The sequence below is a fragment of the Caloenas nicobarica genome, chromosome 6, assembly GCF_036013445.1.
Source record: "Caloenas nicobarica isolate bCalNic1 chromosome 6, bCalNic1.hap1, whole genome shotgun sequence".
In the NCBI taxonomy this organism is placed as follows: Eukaryota; Metazoa; Chordata; class Aves; order Columbiformes; family Columbidae; genus Caloenas; species Caloenas nicobarica.
Genome location: NC_088250.1, coordinates 8,079,181 through 8,104,883, shown reverse-complemented (window position 1 = coordinate 8,104,883; position 25,703 = coordinate 8,079,181). Strand labels below are relative to the sequence as shown.

At 41.3% G+C, this 25,703-nt stretch overlaps 1 protein-coding gene across 1 annotated transcript in view; it reads left to right on the top strand.

Moving 5' to 3' along the window:
- The window catches only part of IQCA1 (IQ motif containing with AAA domain 1), a 98,088-nt gene that overhangs the window by 53,864 nt on the left and 18,521 nt on the right, over positions 1-25,703 (top strand). The window contains exons 9-15 of the mRNA XM_065637584.1: positions 514-589; positions 6,756-6,862; positions 7,074-7,169; positions 13,832-13,893; positions 16,654-16,736; positions 19,652-19,759; positions 23,100-23,299. Of these exons, the coding sequence (XP_065493656.1) occupies positions 514-589; positions 6,756-6,862; positions 7,074-7,169; positions 13,832-13,893; positions 16,654-16,736; positions 19,652-19,759; positions 23,100-23,299 (732 nt within the window). The remainder of the gene's footprint in view (positions 1-513; positions 590-6,755; positions 6,863-7,073; positions 7,170-13,831; positions 13,894-16,653; positions 16,737-19,651; positions 19,760-23,099; positions 23,300-25,703) is intronic.

Below are 25,703 nucleotides of genomic sequence, written 5' to 3'. Positions count from 1 at the left end.
GTCATTTACTTTAGACAAGAAAATGTCTAAATGTTTTGATAAAGCTGAAACAAAATATTTTGGTTTGCAAGTTACACCAAGATCATTATTCTCCTGATTACAGATTAAAATGAGGTTTCAATATCTTGGAATTACCCACAAGTTGGGAATTCCTTTTGAGAGTGGGGGAGCAACCACACTATAAGAGTAACTGAAAAAAATAGCAAGGTCATGTATGGATTGCAAGTCTCCTACCTATATTACATGTTCAAGAAAGCCTAAGTTTAATTCTTGCCACTTCCATAGTTCAAATGATGAACCAACACGCCTTCTCTTCAACTCCAGGTGATAAAACTTCCTTAGAGCCTGCCAGAAAGATTTTACTTGACAAACAATGCAGTCTTATTCCTCAAATTAAAACAAATCTTTAAAAATCCAATTAAAATTATGACACTTCCATACTTGCAAAGTTGCTGTATATTAATATTCTGATATTTTTTTTCCTTTTCACACAACATCCCCTCCCCAATCTAGGAAGAGGAAGAAGGCTGGAAAATGGGTCCCAGTAATTTCCTTTCGATAATGGAGGAGGGAAGCAGTCGATACAAAGGTCAGTAGAAAAAGATAACAATTACAGCTGGAATGTTCTGCTAATTCAGCTTCATCTGAATGCCATTTCTATAAGGTCAAGCTGGGCAGCTGCCCAAACTATGGAATGTTATAGAAATGAGGACGTTAGGTAAAATTATATTTAGGAAGTGAGTCTTTCAATACCTCATGTCGTCTTAGGAGTCTCTCAAAAGTCATTGAGCTTGTCATACAGGAAGGTATGTTTCTACATGAATGAAAGCGGCCAAGTTAGAACCATAGTGCTTTAATGTACGTGCAGGGACTTTCTTGGATTTTCTCAAGACAAAGTGACATCTGAATAGCAAATAATTCAAAAGCACTGTACTGTAGAGATCAGGCTTCAACATCAATGTTTTCATGCTCCTGTAACTGTCTTCCCCTCATTCATGGGAAGTGTGCATGGATTCGTTCACCTACAGCCTAAAGCTAGTTAAATTACTTTTGATTACACGTATTAATAGAAAGATCATCTTTTCAAGCAGAGACATGAGAAATGCTGCTGGACAGTCAATATACTTGCTTCATGCTATATGCAGCTTAGCAAACATACCTTGAACTTCCAGCTGAGGGAGTGGATGGTGTGTTTGTTTCCCTACACACACACACTTTGAGAAAAGCATCCAGAAATGGAGTGTTTTCAGTTAAAAAAAAAAAAAGTTTTCCACAAAAAGACATCTTGCTTTTCTCCAGATCTCTTCTTCTCTCTCCTCTGCACTCTATGTCTTTGTCTTTCTCCTAACCACTTGTATTCGGTGGGCATCCTAGATACATGAGTGAGTTATCAATTGCTTGTGCTGGGCCTGGCAGTGAGCACAGAAGCCGTGCACTTGTCAGGCATGGAAAGGAGCATCTGTCCCATGACCTGTGAGTGAACAGCACGATAGGACTCCAGAGGTCAGAAAAGCCAAATCGAAGTCCTCTGTCACAAAAGTGTGCCCGATCAATGCTTCCGGGGGTTATTTTTGCTGTGTTTCAACGCAGATGCTATTCTCAAACAATTATTAAAAATATCTTTTCTGCTCCCCACTCTGCAGAGTTAGTGACTTACTAAAATTTCTCACATGAAAAAATCTCCATTATTCCCTCCTGCTAATTACTAGCATCAAATTTTCTGCCTGATTTGGGTTGGCCAGAGAAAAATAAGTATACACTTACGTGCTAAATATACATCAGTACAGTTTTGCCCGACCGCCAATTTGTATCAATTAGGATATTCTTAGACTTTATGAGTCATAGAACAGTTTTATGGCTAAAGGGGTGTTCTTTAGTCCCAGACTCTACTCTTGAACACTACACCGTAACCCCATTGAAGTCAGCAGGAGCTTTAGATAAGGATCAAATTCATCTATGCTACTTTCCCCAACTGGCCAAGAATACTTCTTGTGCTTTTCTATGCACTCAGGATGAAATGGCACCTTGCAACTGGAGACCAGAAATAGCAAGGCCAATGTTTCCCATCTAGCAAGTCCCAAGAAAAATAAAGGAGCAGTGTAGAGGCAAAGCAACGATAATGGGACAGGGGGGTTTCACATTGCGACACAGGCTTGGCAGTGTGCTCATCTAGTGCTCTGCTAATGAGCAGGTGATGCAGTAACTGCTTTCCAGTGCTCCCACAGGGCTGCTTGCATCCCCTGCTGAGGCTTCACAGTTTAAGTCTTCAATACAATGCTGAACTGCAAATTCACAAACATTTGTGCAAATTAACCATCCTCCAGGTTGTAGAAAAGAACATTTGGTTGAAACCTCAGGCAGAGGCTTTAAAGAAGGCTTCCCACCATGGCAGTGGATGCCAGCATTAGGGATAAAAACAGCACAGAGGTCAATAGGGTAGTGTAATAGGAATAGAAACTCCTAAACTTTGCAGCGCTCTCATGTAATAACAAGTCGGGGGGTTTATGAGAGCAGATGAGGGAGACGTTTGTGACCCAAACTGTATCTGGACACCAGTATTGCAACTCCTAACAAGAAACCTGCTTTGAGCTCTGCGAGTACATTAACTTTTTGGGGTTACTCATGCTAACTTTTTACATGAAGATGAGCACCTAATTGGGGGTGTTGTGTTCCTCTATATCTCACAAGGCCTCCCAAGGGCAACTCAGCAGCCTATTAACTGTCTGTGGAGCTTATGTTCCTACTCAGGCACCTGAACTGGATGCCTGAAGCCAGTCAGTGTGAACACCACCATCTTCCCATTAGGCACTGGCAGCACTTGCAGGGACACTGCAACCATGTGCTCAGGTAGGTCAGGCACAGATCGCATCCTTTTGTGGCAGATAAAGACTCCAGCCTGGCATTCAGAGTTAAACACAGATGCTCATCTCCAGCTCACCCCTGCCGGAGCTGACAGACACTCCCCTGGCTCTAAAAGCACATAAAAAGGAACCATTTTCTGCACAGAGCACAACCAGAAATCCTCAGAGTGGAAAGAGTTCTCGCAAGCTTCACAGATAGCTGCAGTTCTGTCTTATGCACAATAAGAGTCTATAGCTGCTCTATTAAACTTCAGTGGTTCCCCCCCCCAGCCAGTGAACCAAGTCTATTCGACACCATATTTATTTTTAGTAAACAGCTGTTAATTCCTCCATGCAGCACAATCCCCTGCCTCATTCACAAGCACTTAGTGCTTTTTATTGCAGGACACACTCCGTCAAAATACTATCTGGTGGTTGTTCAGAATAATTTTACTTTTAATCTGGCCATAGATAAGGTTACTGTTTTCAAGGCCTCTAAAATAAGATCTAAAACAACTTCTGACAAGATCAATGTAAGCAGTTTCTTGCATTTTTAATTTCAGCCTGCTTTCATTTCAGTAGCAGAATTGTTTAGAAAAAAAAAGGTTTGAGTTTGGTATTTCGATACTGGAAACAGCTTTCTATTCTCATGTAAGAAAAGCTCAATTACTATCACAATTTGCACAGAAGTTCAGATTTATTAGTGCATAAACCTTGAAAACATCAGTGAAGTAAGGGAGCTTGGTTAAGAAAGGTTTCTATCAGATACCCACAATGGAATCATTGAAGGACCCTTACGAGTGTGACTAAAGTTTACCTAAATGATAGCTGACCAAACAATATTTTTGTTTTGTCTCACACACATCTATCCTCAACACTTCCCTGAAACTGGTTACTTAAGTATGCAGAAAGATGTAGGTCTGTTTTCAGAGAACCCAAGTATTTCAGTTACAGATATTTCCACTTCAATTTTTTCCCCCTCCTCTATCAAGCTAGACCTACTACCTAAACTTCACTGGAAGTCGTGAAGACTTTTATTCTCTTAAAACCATATTTGGCAGTTTTGCTAGTTCCTAAATTACATTTGCCAAGCTCTATCTAAATACTTGTTTTATAAACTGTTGTTGGAAACAACCAGTTTCCATCTGACATCTACTTTTACTGAAGAGTACCAAGAGTTTATGTGGAGCAAATGGAAGCAGCCTGAATCATTATTTCCATCTTCCTGGGTTTTATTTTTGCAGTACCCTGTGCTACGAGGCAGCAACGTGCTATTTCCCCGTGATACAGATGGCCAATTGATATTTGACTTGCTTAGTGTTGCAGATGATATTTGAATTCATCTTAAATACCCCATAGACGAAGATTTAAGGTGTGGTGTTAGGTATCTTTAACCAGACACCAGAAGATTCAAATCCTTTTGCCAGGAGGTCATTTTAAGGAAGGCTTCATGCTTCAGATAATTATATTTCAATTATTAGTTACAAGCTGTTCTCTGAAATTCAGGGATATCGGAATGACCTACTAGTCACTGCTGCGATGGTGATGTTGGCAGTCATGTTAGTGGACTGGGCTGTCTTGAGTCCTGAGCTAGAGAGGTATGCATATAAAATAATCCAAAAATAAGCATGCACTGTTTTAAAAGAGGTGATATAAATTGCACTGTATACACACACACGCAAAAATAGCTCCTGTAGCTGGATGACCCTGTCCGTAACAAAATACCAGACACTTTTGACCAGCCAGCGAAAACATAACATCCTTGGCCTCCTGACCTTCCTTTAAAAATAACTTTGAAACATTGTGTTGATCTATAAAAGAACAACATAGCATCTAACACCTATCAGTTATTGATCTCTTCTAAAATTAGGGACCTCTAACCTAGATGGCTAATATAGCACTTGGATAACTCATTGCCAGGTAATATCAAAGGCAGCTGCCTAAGCTGCAGTGACTGTCACTGGTTTGCCTGCAGTGGATATTAACCACTAATCAATTTACAAAATGACAATAAACAATTATTAAAAAAAACCCCCCACGCAATAAAAATCTATGGATCCCTCTATGAAAAATAAATATCTAAAACCTAGTACTCCTGTGAAAACATAGCACTTGCAACCTGTTGACCCAGTCAGGAAAGTGTTTAAAAATTCACATAACTCCCATGTAATATCCCCTTTCCTCAAGGCTGAAATTCCAGGCTGGTAACCCTGGAGGAGGTACCTTTTAACTAGGGCAAATCTGCTTTCCCTCTTGAAATATTATGTGACATCCATCATGCCATCTGATGACTTATAAGTAATTTAAATAAATTAATGTCTTTGCCTTGGAGTTCTTTCCTCCTTACCAAAAAATCCACTGTCCTTCTCTCTCTCTACCATTTTCAGTTATGAAATTAAGACTACTCACCTGCAAAAACTGTTCCCTATATGGAAAGCCACAAATACTTTGCACGTAGTTGGACTGTGAACATTCACAGGGAATGGAAATAGCAACCAGTATTATATTAACTGGACTAAAACATGAATGATCTCCTATGGGTGCTGTGAAAACCTTCCTGAATTTATAGTGCCTTAGAAATGGCAATGGGTACAGGAAAGAGCACCCTGTACAAAACAGATTCATAAAGTAGCCTGTCTGAAAGTAGAAAGCTGTCATTTTAAATCATCTGGAAATTGAATTAGCACATACTACTGGAGATCAGCTGTCATTTATAAAGATACTGTGAGGCTTAAAATGCAAGGAAATGAAAGATATTAATTGTCCTCCTTCAAATGAGCTCAAAAATGTTGAAAGAAGAGAGGCATTTCCACTAAAAAAAAAAAAAAATTGTACCTTTGCTAATAGCAGAGAACTCAGATATGCACCGAGCTTGCCAGACGTCATTTAGTTTTCTTTCTAAAGAACAAATTGCAGTTTGTCTCAAAAATAAAGAGCTGTACTTCAGGATCATTAGCTACTTTACATTAAAAACCTCTGCTTATGATAATCATCAGTTTGCACAAGCTTATTTTCTTCCTGGAGGTGGGTCTCCTTATTGCCCAGCCTTTGCACAGCACTAAGAAATAAAGGTGTTGTATCACATGGGCCTTGTCTCTTTTTGGAAAATACTCCAGCTGCCTATCAATTACTGCATCAAACTTAAAACTCCCCAAACAGAGCTAGAACTCTGTGTGGCCATTTGTCACTTGTGGGTTGGGTACAGGTTAGCGCTCTGTCAGATCCACTGTCCCCTCCCATTCCCATTTCCATGTTCTCCATGCAGGCTTTTGTGCATATTCCAGTGCTCCTGGCCAATATTTCAGCCTCACGTGAATTAGTAATTCACGAGGCTGCAGCAGCTTCAATTTAGCATTAGATAACTGAGCAGGAGATAACAAGGAAAACTTTCTGCTTTAAATTGAACGCCTTCTTTTGGTCCTCAAGCCTGTATTACACCAGTGAAGAGACATGCGTAGAGAGCACACTGCTCAGGACAGGAGTCATCTTTGTGACTTCTTCATGGTAAAGATTTAAGTATGATGCTGTGAAGTAGAGAGGAAAAGAATGCCAACATCGGGCACGAGGTGGCTTGGCTGATACTGTACTGCCTGCTCTTGAAGGTGAACAACACCCCAGGCATTCAAGCTTTACAACCAGAAAATTACAACCTCCATTTCCCATTAATCTCCTGAAATCTGATACCCATTTGCAGCTCAAGGCAAAAAAAAAAAAAAAGTTAACCTCAAGATTTACAGATCCTAGCACAACAGGGCTCTAAACTTGGTGAGGGTCCCTGGAGCCTGCTACTTTCATACAGCTAATAATTTAATAAAAGCTGCCTACAACTACTTGGTTTTTTGCCTCCAGAAGCAGTTGGAGAAACCAATGGCTTCTGTAACTTTTTTCCCCTTTCTTCTTTCTTTTGGATAACAGACATCTGGCAGAACAGAGATGAGCAATGGGATTTTCTCCAGGATCATGACCCGGAGCTGATCAAAGAAGACAATCGGAAAGATGTGGAGGAGGAGATCAGAGTGCAGGTGTGCTGACAATAGTAAGAGGACACTAATAATGTGCGTCGCCTGTGTATATTTCTCTACAGCTGTAAGAACTGGCCCTGGCATAGACCTCACCTCCTTCCAGAGTCCCTACTATCTGTTCTTTGCTTTAACACTTGTTTAGCTGCACGTTTGTCTGAGGTGCAGTGGCAGAACAGAATGCTTAGAAAAATTCAACTGTGTGTCTGGACAGGTTGACAAAGTGATGCAACAGGAACTGGAGAATCTCAGACTGGCTGTGGATGGAGAGAGGAGTGGCAAACAGAAAAAAGGGAAAAAAAGTGAAAAGGTAAGAGCAGCAAGCGTGAAAATTCAAAGTAAATATCAGTTCTCTGCCCAGATACATTCGTATTCAGTGCAAACCCCAGTCCCATAGATACCAATATCAAAATGTCCACCCTAAACAATTACTGAATCTCAAGTCAGAAGGTGTTTAAAAATCTATTCACCTATGACTTTTTTCAGGGCTCTTCCTTTAGCTATTATTATTCCTTAACCTTTACAAATATTGCTTAGGACAAGTAGAACTTTTCCAGAGATATATCATTACAAGATAGATGAGATTTTCGAGAGGGATACACACCCTGTTGAAATCCTCTGATCCAGTCAAACAGGAAAATCCAGGGAGTCCCTCTCTTTAAGGTGACAGGTTCGATTAATACAGTTTTCCAAGGAAAGCATGGATCTTTGTGCCAGTAAGTTTTCCAGCTGCTTGCTGTTTTCCTTCTAAATGAGGACTGATTAACATGTTTCGAAAACCATACACACACCAAAAAAGAAATCACTTTGAATGTCTTGCTATAACCTTTCATTTCTCTGTAAAAACACAGATCACATACAGTCGGGTACACGTTGTTTAACTGTGGTACTACTTAATTGTGACTTCCCAAACCCTTCAACAGTAAAGTTTATTTAAGCATATAAAGTAGGTTAAACAAGTACATTATTTTAATGTGTGTTACCCACTGAAACACAGCACACATGTTCATATCTAGTTTCAGACCATTACCATATGCAGAATTCCACAGCTCACGGTCCTCCAAATTTCTTACCCAAGCATTTAAACTATAGATCATGTCAGTGCAAAATAACTCAAACCTTACAGACCCTACCATTCAATCAGCAAATCCACTTAAAATCCTGAGGGCAAATAGCCAACTCTAATCTCATGTTATATTTCATTTCTATAATCCCTTTAGCATGCAAATACTTGCTATTGAAGTCCTTCTACTCAAATTATCTTTAAAAATTGCTCTTTCACCTGACAAAGGTGCAGGGGTGATTTACTAATGCAAGACTGATACCAGTTGGATTGCTAAGTCTGTTTCAAAAATAGGGAGGCTTCGGATACACAGCAAATATTGCAACAATCTTCCCAAAGTTGTCATGGGCAGATGCATTCAGGTCAGCTGGTCAAAACTGATCCCAAATGTCACATTGGAATTGTAAAGCTTTATGTTAGGGTTGGGCTTTTTTCCTTCAATATAGTGCTGGAATGGGTTTGGGTGTGGGAGGTTATTTAGGTTTTGTTTTCCCAAGTCGTGCCAGTAGCCTGAGAGAATGAGGGAGGGGAGAAGTGGGCAAGAAGTACTAATTAAATAATACACGTTCCCTAAAGATTTTTCTCGTGGGGAAAAAAAAAAAAGTAAAAAAATAGAACCACAGTTCTATTTGAGAAATAGGGAACAGAAGGAAATATCCAGTTTTAGTAAAAAACCATCTTTCCCTGTGCAAAGCTTTTTGAAATGTGCAATCAGCATTGGCACAGGCTTTTTCTAATTAGTATTTGCATAATATCTCAGACTGTAAACCAATACAGTGTGTGCAGGCCTGTGCACACAAGGAACCCGATCTTGTACAAGAAGGATAAAGTGGTTGGGAAAGTTTTGGAAGCAGCTTATTGATTTGTTATTCAGCGAAACTCCTCTAGTTTTTCAAGGCTTGTGTTACCACATCCTGGGTCCCATACATCCGCCCTCTGAGCTGTAAAATGCGAAATAATGGTAGGTTTGGATTCTCATTGTACCCGTGAACACATCTGGAGCACAATGTAAATATTTTTTTTTTTCTCCCAAGAGTGATATTCTGCAAAGAAAATCATTCTCAGGAGGATTCAACATTCTTCAGAGAATACACACTCTGTCAGTGGGGAATGGGCAGCAAGGGTAATTACTTTAAGTGAAATCTTACAAGTGGAATTTTCTGTCTAGGGGCACTTGCCACAACTCACAATGCCACATTTGGCCTCCTCTGTTTTAAGAAGGGATTTCTTTTACTTTCTTTGCAAGAAGATACCACAGTAGAACTAGGGCTTTTTTTGTTGTCAGGAATAGTCACTACCCAGGGGTAGATGTCATCTGCCTTTTCAAGCACAGCTTAGGATAAGTAGTTTACAACTCAAAACCAAAAAACAAACGAACAAACAAAAAACCCAGAAACAAACAAAAAACACACACAGAAACCCCCAAACCAAAACAAATCAACAAAAAAACCCCTCAAAATCCAGAAACAAACCAACAAATCACAACACCACACACAAACACCCACACCAAACTTCTGTTAAGTCCATATTAAAAAAAAAAAAAAAAAAAAGGTCTGCCTGACCCATAGGAAATAATTTGTATTTCAAGTCCTGTTTGGAAGTCCCTCCCGTGGGGAATTCATTGAGGACATTTGGGAATTGGACTGCAAAGGGAAAGGATAAGCAAGGTAATTGCTCCTTCCCAGTCAGTGTTTCAGATGGCTCAGGTCTTAAACAAAATTTAAGAGCTCCAAGCATATGTGTAGGGCACTCCTTTATTTCCATATACCATGCTTTCTAGGCTGAACTTTGTCACTTCCTCCCAAACCTTAAAATACCACTTAATACTAAAAGCTGACACTTAACCCTATCAAAAATTGCTCTTACTGCCTCCGAGATAAAAACCCTATTTGCCACTTTTGTGGAAGAATCCTTGTGGGTGGAAGGACAAATTGCTTTTCTCATTACAAATGGGCGTCCAGACCATTAGGCTGGTCTGGAAATAGCTAAACTGATTAGATTGCACCTAATATGCAACAAGCCACGCCACTATCATTTGAGGCACAGATGTCACATGCCTCTATCTGTGTTGGAAGCATCTCACCCCACAGACTCTCCCACTGTTATTTGTCCTTATGGTCCAGCATTGACAGGGTATAGAGCACAAGTGTCCTCGTTCAGAGATGCTGTGCTGGGCTCCAGTTGTTCTCGATCTGATGACTGTAACAAGAGAGGGAATGAGGACACAACAGAAACAAAAGAATGTGGTTCGGCTCTGCTGCAAATTGCGTTTTTCTTCACTATGCGCGGTGGCAGCTTGTCATCTGCCCAGCCGTGGATCAGCAAGCTGGGATTGTTAAGCACGTAGGTAAAGACAGCAAGATTGCCTCCTAGTGAGAGATATGGCATTGTTGTCTATAAAGGCTGGTAAAAAGATATCAGAAAGTCCAAGTCCTCATGCAGCCTAGCAGAGCCTGTTATAAAGCACCTGAAGTAAAAGAGGAAGAGCAAGCTTTTCCCAAAGTGTTTTCTAGAAAGTTTGTGGCATCCTTGTGCCAGCATAAATGTTTAGTGAAATGTTTTTCTTCGAGTCCACTCCTTTCTGCTGACAGCCCAAGCTTCTGATTTGGGTGGCTCAACACAAGCCACCAGCTTTACAAGCATTTCTTGTAGATGGGTGTCACGTACCTAACCATGGTACCCAGAGAGCTTAGCAACCAAAGGTGTTTCTCTTGGGAATCTGAAGCCAAGTAAACCACAACAGACCTAGCTTCTTTAAACTGCCTTTCCGCCCCACATAAGAGCTGACGGATCAGCTCTCTGCAGTTACTGACCTGAAAGTTACATTTAAGTGCTTATCAGGGTGCTTTTTATCAAGCCCATTGTGCTGCTTTTCCTGCTCTGCTCCCCCAAGGATTAGTTTTGGATCTAACTGCAGGTAAAGCAACCCATTGAAAGTCAACACACCCACACATAGACAAAGGCATGGCTAGAATTCAGAAAAAAGGAGACATGAGAACCTAAGTGTGTAAAAATTGCTTCTGAGATAGGCCTTGCTAGCATCTCAGTGCAGCTTTGAATATCCCTTTTGATGCAGCTGAGCAGAAGCAAAGAAAACCACAAGAGGTTAACTACAGCAACGGCTATAACAGGAATATTGACTTCAGCTGGGAGACTTGATAAGAGCAAAACCATAGTGTATAAGGCCAGAAGACAGGCTGGGTCAGAATTGAGAAAAGGCTGGACTTGAGGACAGTGACTGACAATCCCTGTTGGATTTTCTGGAGCTGATGGTGATTAACACCCAGAGCTCTCAGCCAGCTGTGGGGGCTGTAACCTCTTTGGATGCTGTAGCTAAATCCAACAGGGATTATAGATCAGAGCCCCTCATTTAGGCAAGAACTTATTAATCAGTGGGAACATCTTTGTCTAAGGGCTTTTTCAGTGCAAGTATCGGAAGCTGCTCTCTATATCTTGACATTCCCAGAAAAGACTTCTCAGTCCAGAGCAGATGCACACAAATCTGCACTTGCTCCATCTCCCACCCAAGCATCACACATGATGCAAGGAATCCACTCAAACACTGCGTAGACTGCTGCTTATACACTGTCATGCCCCTTAAACCACAGGAGTACTTTCCTCTCATTGCTGTTCCACATACTTGGTGGCAGTAGCTGCAGACAGCCAGTGGCAGCAGGACTTGTATGATCACAGCCAGAGGGTGACACAGATCCTGCAGTTCCAACATGGAACAGTTCCCTCAGTGAGACATTTTGGCTGCCCTCTCCCTTCTGCTGCCAGAGAATCTCTGATCTGGAACCTGGTCTGAAATCAGGTCTGCGTTTGCTTGTAGCAACCTCTGAGCTACTCAAAACATTTTATGAGCCCACACAGTAAGACGAGACAGCACACTGAGCATGGAAGACAGTCTACTGTCATCTGCCAACTAATAACTAATGCAGTTCACTACATGTGACTTATCAAAGCAGAAAATAACCAAGTAAATGGATGGCTACACAGAAGCTAGACTGACATTTCAGAGATAGAAACAAGGAGATATCCGTTATAAATGATGAGCATGTTCACATTCATTAAACATTATCATTTTCTAAATAAAAGCAGTTCCCAGTAAGACATTTTGGAGAAAAGCCATTGTCTACATTTCATATTTCCCCTTATCGCATATCTCAGTGTTTGCCAAATTTCCCATAAATGCTGATGTTAATTAGGAAAACACATTTTCCCCCCGCATAGTTCATTTTTGTTTTGCTCTTGAGTTATTTTATTGGTGAAGCTGCCTTGAGGACAATACCAGTTGGCCAATAAATTCAGCATATGCTTAGCGTCTTTACATAGGTGGAAATGAGCTTTTCTTCCCAGTCAGACCCCATGATATGCAATTTCTAGCTTGTTAGAAGAAAGGTTAAAGAGGCAAAGCTGGAGGAACACCAGAAATAAACCACTGACAGTCTCAATATTTCCTCAGTTGTTAAAACAGCATGGCATATGCTTTGTTCTTCCCATTCCTTTTCTTTAAAATAAAACCCCACTGGCACATTCTAATGAGCATTTGCTGCCAAGCTTATTTATGTAAAGAAACCTGAGGTGTAGTTCTGCAGAAACAGAGTTATTTGCGTTATTCTATCCCAAAACTTAAATGTGTCACCTTTTCCTAGTTAGCTTATCCATATAGCTCTGAGTTTAGTTTGCATTTTCAACTAGATTATCTTTCTTGCTTTGTAAACAGTGATTGAACTATAGGTTATTTACATTGCAACTGTCCCTGAGAACTTAAAATTGATGTATTTGTGAATACTGCTGATCCAATTCTAGGAAAAAACAGCATTTTCCAGCTAATTGGATAGGATTTTTTTAATCTCAACAACACAGCCTCTAGAGCTCTGCAGAAGTATTCACTATTAAAAAAATAAAGTAAATTACTGTATTCCCAGGAAAGAGAACGTAAACTTTTGGAAAGAATAACCTGTCTTGATCAACTAAACATTTAAGCATATGCCTAAATGTAAGCCATTGAAGTCCCAGGGTACTTAAACGCTGCTGTGTAGATAGTTCCACTGAAGTAATTCTGAAGTGCTTTGCGGAATTTACGTATAGGCACCAGTGGTGGGCACTAACCTGGATTAACGATGTCCTCTCCACTGCTAATTATCCCTAACCATATTTATGGCTTCTGAGCTATAATTAACAGAGGAGCTTGACATATACTGATTCACATCTTTCTTATTGATGTTTTCCATAGGCTTTTTGCAGTAGGTAAAGAAACTGGTCTCATAAGACATAAAATCTTCCCATAGTGAAAGTGGTGAAAATATCAAGAGAAGAGCGGGTCGTGTTTTTCTGACCTCTTCAAGCTTCTTCCCTGAGGCATGAGGAAAGAGAAGGCAGAAAGGATGTCTGATGGTTAGGAGGCTAGCCAGATACTCAGGAGAGTTGATTTCAGGTCCTGGTCCAGCTATAAGCACCCTGGTGTGACCTTAGGGAAGCTGCTTATATATTTTACCCCAATGTAAAAACAACATGAACAGCTATATTCTAGAAGGGAGCAACACCCACCAGGTTACTTCATGCAAAGTCAAGTTCAAGAGCACCTGCCACAGGATCTGCATGTGATTCATGGGTTGGACACAGCTCCTCAGCCCAGGGCTGCTTCACCTCTCCCGTGCCTTGGTGAGGCACTTATGAATGGGAACATCTACCACATTTTTATATAATAAATGGGGACATGACTTCTTCCCTCAGCACATTCAAGGATGTGCTTTTTCCCTTCGGTAACAAGAGCCACATTCAAACACTGAAACATTTGCTGTTCTGGCCCTCACTTTGCTTCTATACATTAAAAAAAAAAATATATATATATATATATCTCTGTACTAAAGTCAGTAATTCCTTCCTGTTTTTGTGGTCCTCAGAAAAAAGCAACAACTGGGAGGAAAAAGATACCTGAGCTGGAGCAAGATTTAACTCCTGACAGGTAAAGAGAGCATCTGTTTACCCAAGATTCAGGCAATGAGAGGCTGCATCCTCTTTGCCGCCAACCCTTTTAGCTTTTAATCACACAAGAAGAATCTCGACATTGCTACGCTTACCAGCATCAGGTGCTCTACAACAAAATCTCTTTATTAACAGCTATAAATATCCATAAAAAGCCTAGATGATAAAAAAAAAAAAAAATCTACAAACTTGAAGCATGTACATTTTAGCTAAACCCTTTTTTGCATTCCCAGTGAACACCACAAACTTGCCACTGCTCCTCCCCAGATGATGGCTTTGCAACATCAGAAGTAGCAGAGCAACAAAACTACTTTAAAGCTACACAACACAGACCTTGTTTTTCCCCCCCATCTTCAACAATACATACAAATTAAGATCACCATTCTGCAACACACACCACTGGGGCCAGTCTCCATTAAGTTCACTCAGGTTAATTCCAGTACGTAAAGCTTGGCACATGTAACATTTAGGCAGGATATTGACCCCATTTGCCTCTTTCCCATCCTCTCTGTGGGTGCAGAAGCACCCGGCAGTTCTGTTGACTGTCAGATTTTCCATCCCAGCTGAAACCTGATAAGGGAGGCTGCAGACCAGCCCCTGTACTCCATAAATCACCCTTCATGTCTGTGGTATAATGTACGTGTCATAAATCAGCCTTGTTTATCAATAAGAGTTCCAGCAGACCTGGCGATTTCTTGTGTACCCTTGCTCTTTTAAGCACCCTTATTTTATTTGTAGGATTTGAGAGGATTTCTTCCTTTGACGTTCCATTTTCAGTGAGCTCGTTATGCATTCACTGATAATCTGGCCATTTTCAGCCGTACACATAACACAGACACCTACGCGGAGATATTGCCACTGGGACCGGTGCAGGGCAGGGCTCGGGAGAGCAGGGCTGGAGAACAGCATGAAGACAAGCACACTCAATCGCTGCAGGGGGAAGCACACAGGATTCACCCCACAAATCTGTTTGTACAAGACATGCACAGCAAGACCTGGACTAGATCATTTGGGTGCTAGCCCTACACAATCAATGATCTCTTTACCTGCTTTAAAATAAGAAAAACTCTCCAAGCAAATATTTAAAAATACATGCGTCATGGATTATAACAGAGCATGACCTCTCTTACAAGAAGAGTGCCAAGCTAACAATTATGCATATATTCTGTGCTTTTAAAATTACTCTTGCACGTACCTGCTTCTTATAAACAAACTTAACATACGACCATTTAAGAACACAAGCTTTTTAGTAGCTGGCTTTTAATCAGAGTTTATATGGCATTTTTGGCTCTAATGCTTTGCTCTTCCCTGCTGAGCAGGGAATGGGGAAGCGTTTCAGAAATAACCAAGAAAAGCTCAGGTTCGTCTCATTTCTGACGTGGTGGAGGGGGCACAGGGGGCTTTAGTCAGAGACTGATCACATCACACTTACTTGGAGGAGACTCAGGGCATGCATCATTAAGCTTGCACAGTAAAAATAATAAGACAGGAAAAGTAGAAGTCATGCTCCCAGCAGAACTGTCAGGTTAGTCCCGTTCTACCTTCTGCTTGTTTTATGATGCATACTCCAACATAAAATCACCGAGAATAAAAGCAAGAGTCAGAGTGGCAAAAATCAATGTTGTTGAAGGTGTGTTAAGTTTTGTATTTCCTTATTACTACTCCTATATCAGTTGTGCCACTAACACTGCATAAACATAAAACTCCCCAGCTGAAATGGAAAAGGGCTGTAGACTTCAAATTACATATATGGTTTTATTAGCCAGCTGAGACTTACTATTAAATATTTTTATTGTAGCAATACCAGAATGTCCCAATTAAGATAGGCGACAAAGACAAAAAGAGCTCAGATATTGAAGGGAAAGGATGTAAAAAATGCATAAACAGCAAAATACCTAGAAAGGTTCAAATCAATATTGTTTACACTAACAATATAAGAAATATTTCCAACAGGCATATTCCTTTTATGTAATTCTTGACGCAGTATCAATCTGTAGAACCTAGTGTCAAAAGTATCATTGAAATTAGTATTTAGACAGACTTCTGAAAGAGAGACTAAGGAAAACATTCCCACACCAGTAGAAAACTGGATACAAATATAAGCAGATTAAATCCTCAATTACTGGGAGCTATTTCCAACCACTAACGGAGATAGGAAGAAATGGTTCCCCTGGGGAAGTTACGCTACTGTTTCCACTGTATGTTTTTCCCCCAATCCTCCTTTGGCCAGCATCACCCTAACCCTGCAGTACAAGGACCACCGGTTGCTCTGATGGAGTCATTCCCAGTACGTTCCTGAGAAGATGAGGCTGTCTATTGCAAAACAGACTAAATTCCAGGAAGAATTAATGAATTACTGCTAATTGGATAGCTAAGTGAATAGGCATAGTAGTGTTAGGATTGCTATTATTATATAATTTAAAAATAATTTCCCAGTAATTGATATTAATGAATGAGTCTATTACACAAGTCATAACTGATCTTGCATCACCTGGAAATGGGTAATGGAATTGGTGTGAGAGGGAGCCATGTGGTGTGTGAAGTAGTAAAAGGGATTCCTTGCCGTAACACAGGAAACTGTACTTATTGATTTCATATTTATGGAGCTAGTCACCTTCTGATCTAAATAATACATTTATAAAGCTGAGGAAGCATAATTCTCAAGCTAGTCCAATTATTGAAGGACTGAACTTTTACTTACAGTTCCCTAGAATTTCTGAGTGATGTCTCTTGCCCATAGGACCATCGATTCTCTGTACAGAGAGCTAGTGGAAGAAGGATTACTAATAAAAGCCAAGACCGTGAATCTCTCCGATTATGTTGGTAAAGTACACATTTTACAGCCAATATGGTTTTTAGTCTAACCAAACCTCCAACTGTTCAATGTTCAGTGACCCCTATTTCCAGCCAAGAATTACTTCAAGAGTAATTGCACTTTCAGGACTTTCCAACTTTAATATCTAAAGCCATGTATGCAAATCAAGTCTGTTTCTGCAGGGTGCTTAATTCCTTTCACTTCTGCTGCTGAAATCAGGGCCTGTTTGTAGAGCTCGTGCTTGGCTCCAAGCACCAACACCTGGAAGCCTTGAATGGTTTTGGATGCCACGAGCCACTCTGAGGTGGAGCATCCTTTAAGGAGCACTGACCAGGCATTGGCAAGACAGTGCAAATCTATCAGACTGGGAGTCATAATCCATCCAGAATATTTCCCAGAGAACAGCAAAAATCATAACTTCAGCATTTGTCCATTCAGGAGAGAAGACTCACCCTTTTACCTCCACCTCTCTGACTGGCCCTGAACTTTGAGCAGTGCTTTGAGGCATGTCTGGCCCTCGATTTGAGTAGGATGTGTTTCTGCCCAGTTCTGCATTTCATAGTCCTCTTACCCAGTTTCTGTTACCTGTAGCAAGACATGCTTGCCCATGCTGTACAGAGAACAATAAAAACAAACAATGCACTTGCAGGCTGCACTGGTATCTGACACCATCTCCAAAAGCATTTGGTGATGTACAGTAAAATCACAGCAACCTTGGCAGGAAGGGAAAGAAAAAAAAATTTTTAATTTTTTTTTAAAAAAACACCAAACAACAAAAAACAAGCAAACAAACAAACAACAACAAAAAGCAACCGAAGTTATTTTAAAGGCCACCGTTATTTGGATTTGCAGACATGCAGAAGTCACAATGCCACTGGCTGTTAGTATAGTATGTATCTGCACCAGGAAAATCTGCGTTGTCATACAATCATCTCTAAATGCCATGTTTATATAAACTCTTAGAAGCAGCAATTACTGCCTTCAGAGTCTTTACCTACCCTGTTGAAGGATGAATTAACAAGTATTCCACCCATTTTATGCTTATTAAAGATCACAAAGTAAAGTAATGGAATATTTTCATTATTCCGTCCTTCACCCAACCAGTACCATCAAGGTCACTTTTGTCCAACAAACATTCCCTACCACAGATGTTTTGAAAGCACATCTTAGCCAGTAGATAATAATTAACAGCTGGTAACTTCCAACTTGGAAGCAGGCTGAGATTGCTTTGGGCCATCCTGCCTTGACCCTGAGGTTTGAAGCCTTGGCTCCTCTGCAGCATAGAGCAACACAAGGGCTGCTCCAAATTACACTGTGAACATTGACTTCCCAGCAGCAGATGATGTTGGGGACAAAAGTGCAGAGTCTGGTGATATTCACCTGGCTGCCTACAGCCATGCCAGGTCCCCCACGTGTCACAGCAGAGATGCTGGTCCATGAAGACCAGGCAGTAAAGAGGTGGCTCAGACTGGCAAATCCAGCATTTTCTCACTCAAAACTCAGTCATTCCTCTCGAGGTGCCAGAACAAGATACGGAGGGCATTTAAAATTGGCCTAGGATTTGGAACTAACTTCTTTCCCCCTCCCCCCCCAACAAATACCAAAAAACCCCTGTCTTTAAGGTTCACAGTCAAAGCATGCAGAACAATAAGTCCTCGTCTACTCCGCTTCTACAGGGCTGAAGTCTAAGGAAGGTCACTCCCTCCCAGGTCCTGGGGAAAGGACAAAGAGCGAAATTGTGCTACACAGTGAGCAAAGGCACCAAGATGTCCCCCCTCTATGACAAACCGACATCACCGAACTAATTTTCTTGGTGACCTTATCTAAATTAGTCAGAGAATATCCTCTGTGATTTATGTTCAGTTGCAATTAAACCCTTTGATGCCTTCTAATTAAATCTGTGAAGATTAATTCCTATCCAGTTCTTCTGATTTCTCCTTAAATAAAAGATAAAACCTGAAATGAATTTTATTCTTTAGAAAGGAGGGGGGCAGTTGCACCAGGGCTTGTCTGCCTTTTTGCCCCCAAATCACAACTCCACTGTCTCTTTCAACCATTGCTCATTTACCCCTCTGCTTCAGGGAGATCTTGCACTTTCCTTTTTTATCTCCCATAAAATAATATACAATTGTTTTTCAATAATATTCACTCTGACACGTATTTTATGCTAAAAAATAATCATTGACTACATTGCCACAACTAGTTTTCCTGCTTGTGGCCCATCCTTCTGAGTCTTGGTTCTCTAATGTGTCTTCCATATGGACTTTGACAGGGCAAGGAGTGTGATTATGGCTCTGTAACAAGAGCTGAGGCAAGACTAGATAATTAGACCATTTGAGTTCATGTTGGGGATTTGTAGTTTTCTTAGGTTGTTTTGTGGAGGGTTTTTTTGAAGCAAAAAGGTGAACTGCAAAGCAAAGAGCCTCGCCAAATTAGGTGACATGCTTAAATGTCTAACATAGCAAGCAGCTGAGGTGTGATGCAGCCAGGGGAAATGCTTGTTAAAGTCTCTTTTCTCCTTTTTTGAAACCCTTTTGATAGAGTGTGGTTCACTGGTATTGCAGCCCTGCAAAATCCCAAATCTAGAAATCCTTTGCCAGCAGTGTGATTTAAGGTGCTACTAATGATTCTTCTCCACGAAGTTTCTTTGAAAGGTTACTGGAACACGTGGTTACCGCTGAACACCTTCCACAGTCTAGAAGGGAAAGTCCGGAGTGTGTTTAACTTCGTTTGCCTTTGCAGTTCACCTTTCAAATTTCTCAGGGCCACATTCCACAACAGTATCGCCCTGCGTGAGTCCCTGTCCCTTGACAGTCCTGGGTTTGCTGACAACACATTATATTGGTAGTTTTTCATTACTTGAGTTATGCATTTTATAACAATGCAGTGTCACATTTATTAAGCCCACGCTTCCTCCCTACAGGCGAGTACAACTACGTGGGGACCGCACTTCTTCAGGCAGGTGTGGAGCCAATGCCCTCTCTTGCACATGTCAGACAGCTAATAGCGCTGTACGGAATATTGCCATTAGGTAAGAGCACAGCAGAAATTACTAGAGGGCAGAATACAATGGCTTTGCTTCCTGTCAGTAACATGCATTTTTACTGGCTTTGACAGGGCTTGATTAATCGTAATCTAAAGCATTTTGCAGTATAATTGTTTTTCAATTAAGCCTTCTGAGTGAAGACCGTATCATTTTAATAGTGCATAAAGGAGCTTGCACATGCAATTGTCAGGTATCGCATTTCCATACCATCTCTGTTTGCATGTTAACAGTTAGTGAATGGCAGCACATAAAAGGAAATCACTGGGGAAAGATAATAGCTAAAACAAGCTCCAGTGATCAAAATTAATCAAGTTAAGGGAAGGGCTAAGGTTGCAATTTACCTTTTACAAGCTGGCTAATGTTACTCAGTACTAAACAATACAATCGTTTAAGGAATTAGTCTGAATACATTTTGTACATCAGAGAGAAGAGAGAATGCTTTTTAAATGCCCTTGCAGTTTTAATGCCAGACCTAGCCAATATCTAACAAGGCTTTCCTGGGTCAGGCTGTTTGCTTTTAACATGAAATCTACCCCATATTTTACTTGGGAATGGCACTGAGCCAAACTCTAGTGATTGCAAGAAGTGCATGTCTCAAGGGCCTCTACTCATATTTCTCTTGCATCCTTTTCCATTCCCGATTGGATTTCGGGGAGATTTTAACTAGGCATGTCCTCCCTCAGGCTGTGTCATTGCCTGCTGATCCCCTTTATAAGGCAAAAGAGCTGATGTCTCCCTACCTTCCATGCTGGCAAATGGAGCAGAGACGACACAGAGCTGCTTTTCCATCCTCTTTGCACACCCTCCAGAAAGACCAGTGCTCAGGCTATTCTGTGCATACATGCCTTGGGCTCTCCTGAGGTACTTCCCAGCTCCTCCTGTCCCAAAAGTGGGCTCTATGTGTTGTAGAAAGCTTGGTGCAGTAGTGCACGAGTCTGCCTCATTTGGGTTTCAGGAAAACAGCTCCTTCTACCCTACAGCTCCATCTGAAGAGTCAGGTTAACAAACAGGGTGCTAGCAGCACCCCTGCCTTCAGCCTAAATAGCTTTTCCCATCTAAAACGCCCTCAGCTGGTTTGGGGTAAACTCAAGCGCTGGCTGCAAGTTTGACCACAATCAGCTGAGCAGTTACCTCTGTCTGCACTGACCACAGTGTGGTGTTTCACATATAACTCCTCCAAGGTTATGTCTTAACACCATCTAGTCTGGTGAAATCAAGCCCCAAGACACCCCCAAGGCAAGAAGAGAACCCATAAATTTTCTGCCATTTATACAATTAGCTAAAAATCTAAGGAGAAGAGAATGTGGACTAGTTAAACAAACAGAACATATTTGCAATAGCAGTTTGAAAAATGCCTCAGAGTTTTAAAAAAAATTCTTGCATAAGCCAAAAAAAGGCACAGGGATGGTTTCACCTTTTGGGTGATATGTTAGGGATGACATTTTACCTAATTGATCTCAGAACTAATTAATCGTTATATAATTGTGTATGTGTAGAAGTGAAAGTTTTTCTCAAAATAGTCACCTGATGGTGAGGAAAGGTCCAGCTTAAATGCCATTGAGGAAATTGTAAGCAGCTGAAAGGAAAAATAATACTAGAAGATATACTTCATCTTTAACTGCAGAGGAGTCTGCTGCTCCCCTCATAATAAATCCATGTGTAATAGTAATAGATTGGTATGGAACGACCAAACATTAATAAAGCCTGGGTGGCTGACAACTTCACTACATCCTGCACAGTGCCGAAATAATGGCTTTCATCTTAACACTCTGTTCATTGTCATTTATTTGGGACATTAAACCATTAGGACACAGGCAGCCTTATTTGATTTGGTTTTAAATACCATGCTTATCTAGCTGCCCCCTTTGATCCCCAGAACTTTTCCAGGCTAAGCCATGGGCTCCCTCCACAGCCCCTCACTTTTGGGGCTGGTCTCTCCGTGAGTCCCATAGTCTGACAGACACTTGTCTCAAAGAACTTCAGATGTAGTGAATGCTCACACAGATTTCAATCTGGCTTTGTAAAAACCACCACAACTGGCACAGGATATTTTTAGGTATCAAGGTAGTGTTGTTACTGGACTACCATATAAAGCATTTGACATTTCCTGCTACTTCCATCTCTGGAGTTTCACCTGTACTCAATTCATACAGCAATAGAGCTGCAGGGAAGACAAGTTCTATCACCATCAACCAACTAAAACTCTCTCTGTGGTCCTGTTTTCACAATGCAGATGTTTGTGCTGGGCTTTCCCAGGTGATGGAGCATATTTCTTACAGCCCAGAACGAATTTACGTGGAGCAGCCATAGAGACAGACTTAGAAATACTGAGCAGTCAGTGGTGCTGGCAGAGCAAGCGAAACATAGCAACCCTTGCATTTGCTCACCTGAATAAAATGAAGGCAACAGAAAAAGATCCCCCTCCTCCTGACAGATAGATCATACCTGCTCTGCAACGTGCAGCTGCCATGTTCCAGACTGAGGAATAACATGAGCTCCTCTACACGTGCTAACACCACACTTGGCAGGCATGCATAGAAGGGATATCAGTAGCGAAAGATTTTGGAGCAGAACTAGCGTAAGTGACCACAGTCAGAGTCTCCAGTGCTCATCGAGCAGCAGCAACATTTGAGAGGAAAAATTACCCAAAAAGGGAAGTGCAGGCAGAAGTTAAAAGGAGATAAAACAAAACACATGGTAATATCTGGTTTCAAAATCACTGACAAACATGGCTCCAACAGATAGTCCCATTAGTTTGTTTTCTGGGGAAGCTGGAAAGTGTCATTTCAGACAGCAGAAGGAATTCTGTTAGCCCTACATGCAACATGAGCCCTTGTCCTGTTGCAGAAAGCGAGGACCTGCTCTGACCACAAATGCAAAGCTTAAAGCCAGGGGTACATCCTTAACTCTACCTCTGCCTGACAGCGGAGAGAAGGCAGGCGTCCCTGTGCAGAACACCAGGCTTGTCTGTCCACTTAGGCACCAGCAGAAGTTCCATTTCAGTGCTCTTATGCTGTGTCCATCCTCACAAATTTACCAATTAGCTACCTTTCTTTTAGCTAACATAGGTTTAGAGCCAAAGTCTGCCCATCAGAAGGTACAAATAAAGATGACTGAGTTTTGCTACAAACAAGGATGTTAAATGTGCTACGGTCACAGCTCTGGTTATACAGAATTGAACTCAAGAACGCTTGTACCATATTAAGGAAACCATGAATTCAAGCTATAAATTATTTACAGTGAAGAAAAAAAAAGAAGAATCATTCCATTACCTTTATGACAGACTTAAATGAAAGCAATAATAGTGCCTTATGACTTTTTACAGGTTCTCAAACAGTCCATGAAAAGGCTCCTTTGGTGAAAGCCTTGTTACTTGCTGGACCCAGTGGTGTTGGAAAGAAAATGTTGGTCCATGCCATCTGCACAGAAACAGGAGCCAACCTCTTCAACTTATCTGCTTCCAACATCACTGGGAAATATCCAGGCAAGAGTGGCCTACTAATGATGCTTCACATGGTTCTCAAGGTACTATGATTTGTGCATTTCCCCACCAGGCTGGTTCAGTTCATCGCATCTTTTGTGGAACAAATAGAGAATTGAGTTGTATGTCCTCCGTACCAAGGAACATACACACCAATCATATGAGGGAAAAGCTGCCCAAAGTCCAAAGGACTGCCAACCCAATTTGGAATTCCCTCCCTGCTTTCGAGTTTTCAAAACCACTTGTTGACAGCCAGTGTGTGCACCACTGTAAAGGATATAATGCCCCTTGAGAAATCACTCATAGTAGCCATATTTTTTACATTAACATTTGTGCAAGCTTTGTGTTACTTTGAATATGAAAAGCATCACAGAGAGAGAAAATTCTGTTCTGTTTATATGTGCATCAGTCAGGAATGCTTGCCACGCAGCGTTTAATCAAATACTACACGGGGGGTGGTCAAAAATTTCCTCTCTGGGACTGTTGCTGTAAAACAGCTCTCCCCTATGCAGCTCTCTGTTTACCTATCAGCAAGTTTTTCAAAAGAGGGAATCCTAGTTCAGGATTACATTAGCAGAAATGTATGAGAAGTCTGGAAATGAAAGAAGGCATATGAACTGTGAAGAACATATCCCAAATCCTCTTTAGAAAAAAAAAAGACACTATCCTGGCAGGATTTCTTCCACATTTTAAGTCCTCAGCATTTCTGCTGAGGAAGGAAGCTGGTAAACATTTCCAGACGAAATACACTTAGAAAGAAAAAACACAGCACATACACTAGAAAAAGCCAAATACAATATTTTTCCAGTGCCAGAGGCCTACTAAAAGACTGAATTCTAATTGGCCTTCCCTGGTATTTATCAGGTGTATTTTATTAAATCCAGTATTACAGCAGGTTCCATGACAGGTGCCTCCATCCCCAGAAAAGACAGGTTTTGCAGTTAAAAGCAAAGCCGTCCCCAAAGACCCCATTTCTTGCTGGTCAGACCAGCGCCTAAGGAAAAGCCACAGTGCTGTGATCACGCGCCTTTGATGCTGTGACACCGACACTAGGTCTAGCACTCCCTGAGACTCCATTAGACTGAGCTCATACTCCCTCCGCTCGGCACATTTCACCCTTCTCCACTTAGTTTCTCTGCCCTCATCAATAGCAAAGCATGTGTCTGGCTGCAGGCACAGCACACACCAGCCTTTCCATCATCCAGTGCCTGCTAGAGCACAAGGCCTTTAAACGCAGGAGAAAGAAGGGCAGCTTTTGCACTCCTATAGAACGTTCCAGCTGAAGATATCAAGGTTTTTGGTATACGCACGTAACATATACAATAACCGGAAAAGACATAAAATGTGTGCCTATCTGTACACATTAGATGAGTATATATACGCAGTATGTGTATAGGTACGTAACTCTAGATATAGGTATATAAAAAAACTTTACATTTTTCCACCTATATTTAAAAACAAGTGGAAACATTATCCAACACCTCCTCCAGAATTACAGGGAGCAGTCCAAGCTTACTTCTCTATTGTAGCTCTTACAAAAAAAGTGATGACACTTGGGTGAACCTCCATGAGTTACGAGTATGGCAGTTGCTCACCATCACATGGAATAAGGGCTGTCCAGGCACTTGCTTATCAAAAGGTGACTTGCTCCAACTGCAACAGCAGTACTGCTTCAAACTCTGGTCCCCTAATAACAGAGCGAATAGCACACAGTGTCTCTTTCCAAGGGATACTTTATCTGCCTGCTCATTTCTCTGCAAACTCATATTGACAGATCACCGGCCTCGTCTTAGCATCATTCAGATCAACTGTGTTTGATTTCCTTTCTCAATTCCTTCAGTTATTTCACCTCTGTCTCTGCCACCTTTTGTCCCCGTGGCCAAGTCACCAATTTGTCCAATCTGCTGATGATTTTGACTTAGATTCTGTAGGTTCTCAGAGCCATGCTGGAAGCAATTCCCCATCCACACAGACTCTCACCTCTGCCGTTACAATCTCTCTTTCTTTGGTCTCGACAGTGCCGAATGCGTCTCATTTTCCCTGTCTCTACAAACTCTGAAGTTCCTGCCACAGCCACCCACTCCATTTGTCCTGCCATCGGTTGCTGCTTCTCTACAACACCCAATGATCCCATCCAGCATCATGGTCCTGCGCCTGGGGTGGAATAACTCCATGCAACAGCACAGAGAGGTCCAGGCTGTAGCCCACTGACTAGACAGCAGCTTTGCAGGAAAGGACCAGGGTGAACATGAGTCAACGGCGTGTCCGTGCGAAGATTCAGCCACATACTAGCCTGTATCAGAAAAAGTATAGCCAGCCACTTAAAGCTTTTAATTATTCCCCTCTACTTGGCACTTAATGAGACCACAACTGGACACTGTGTCTAGTATTGGGCTATCCTGTTGCAAGATGGGCATTGACAAGCAAGCAGGTCCAGTGAACAAATTC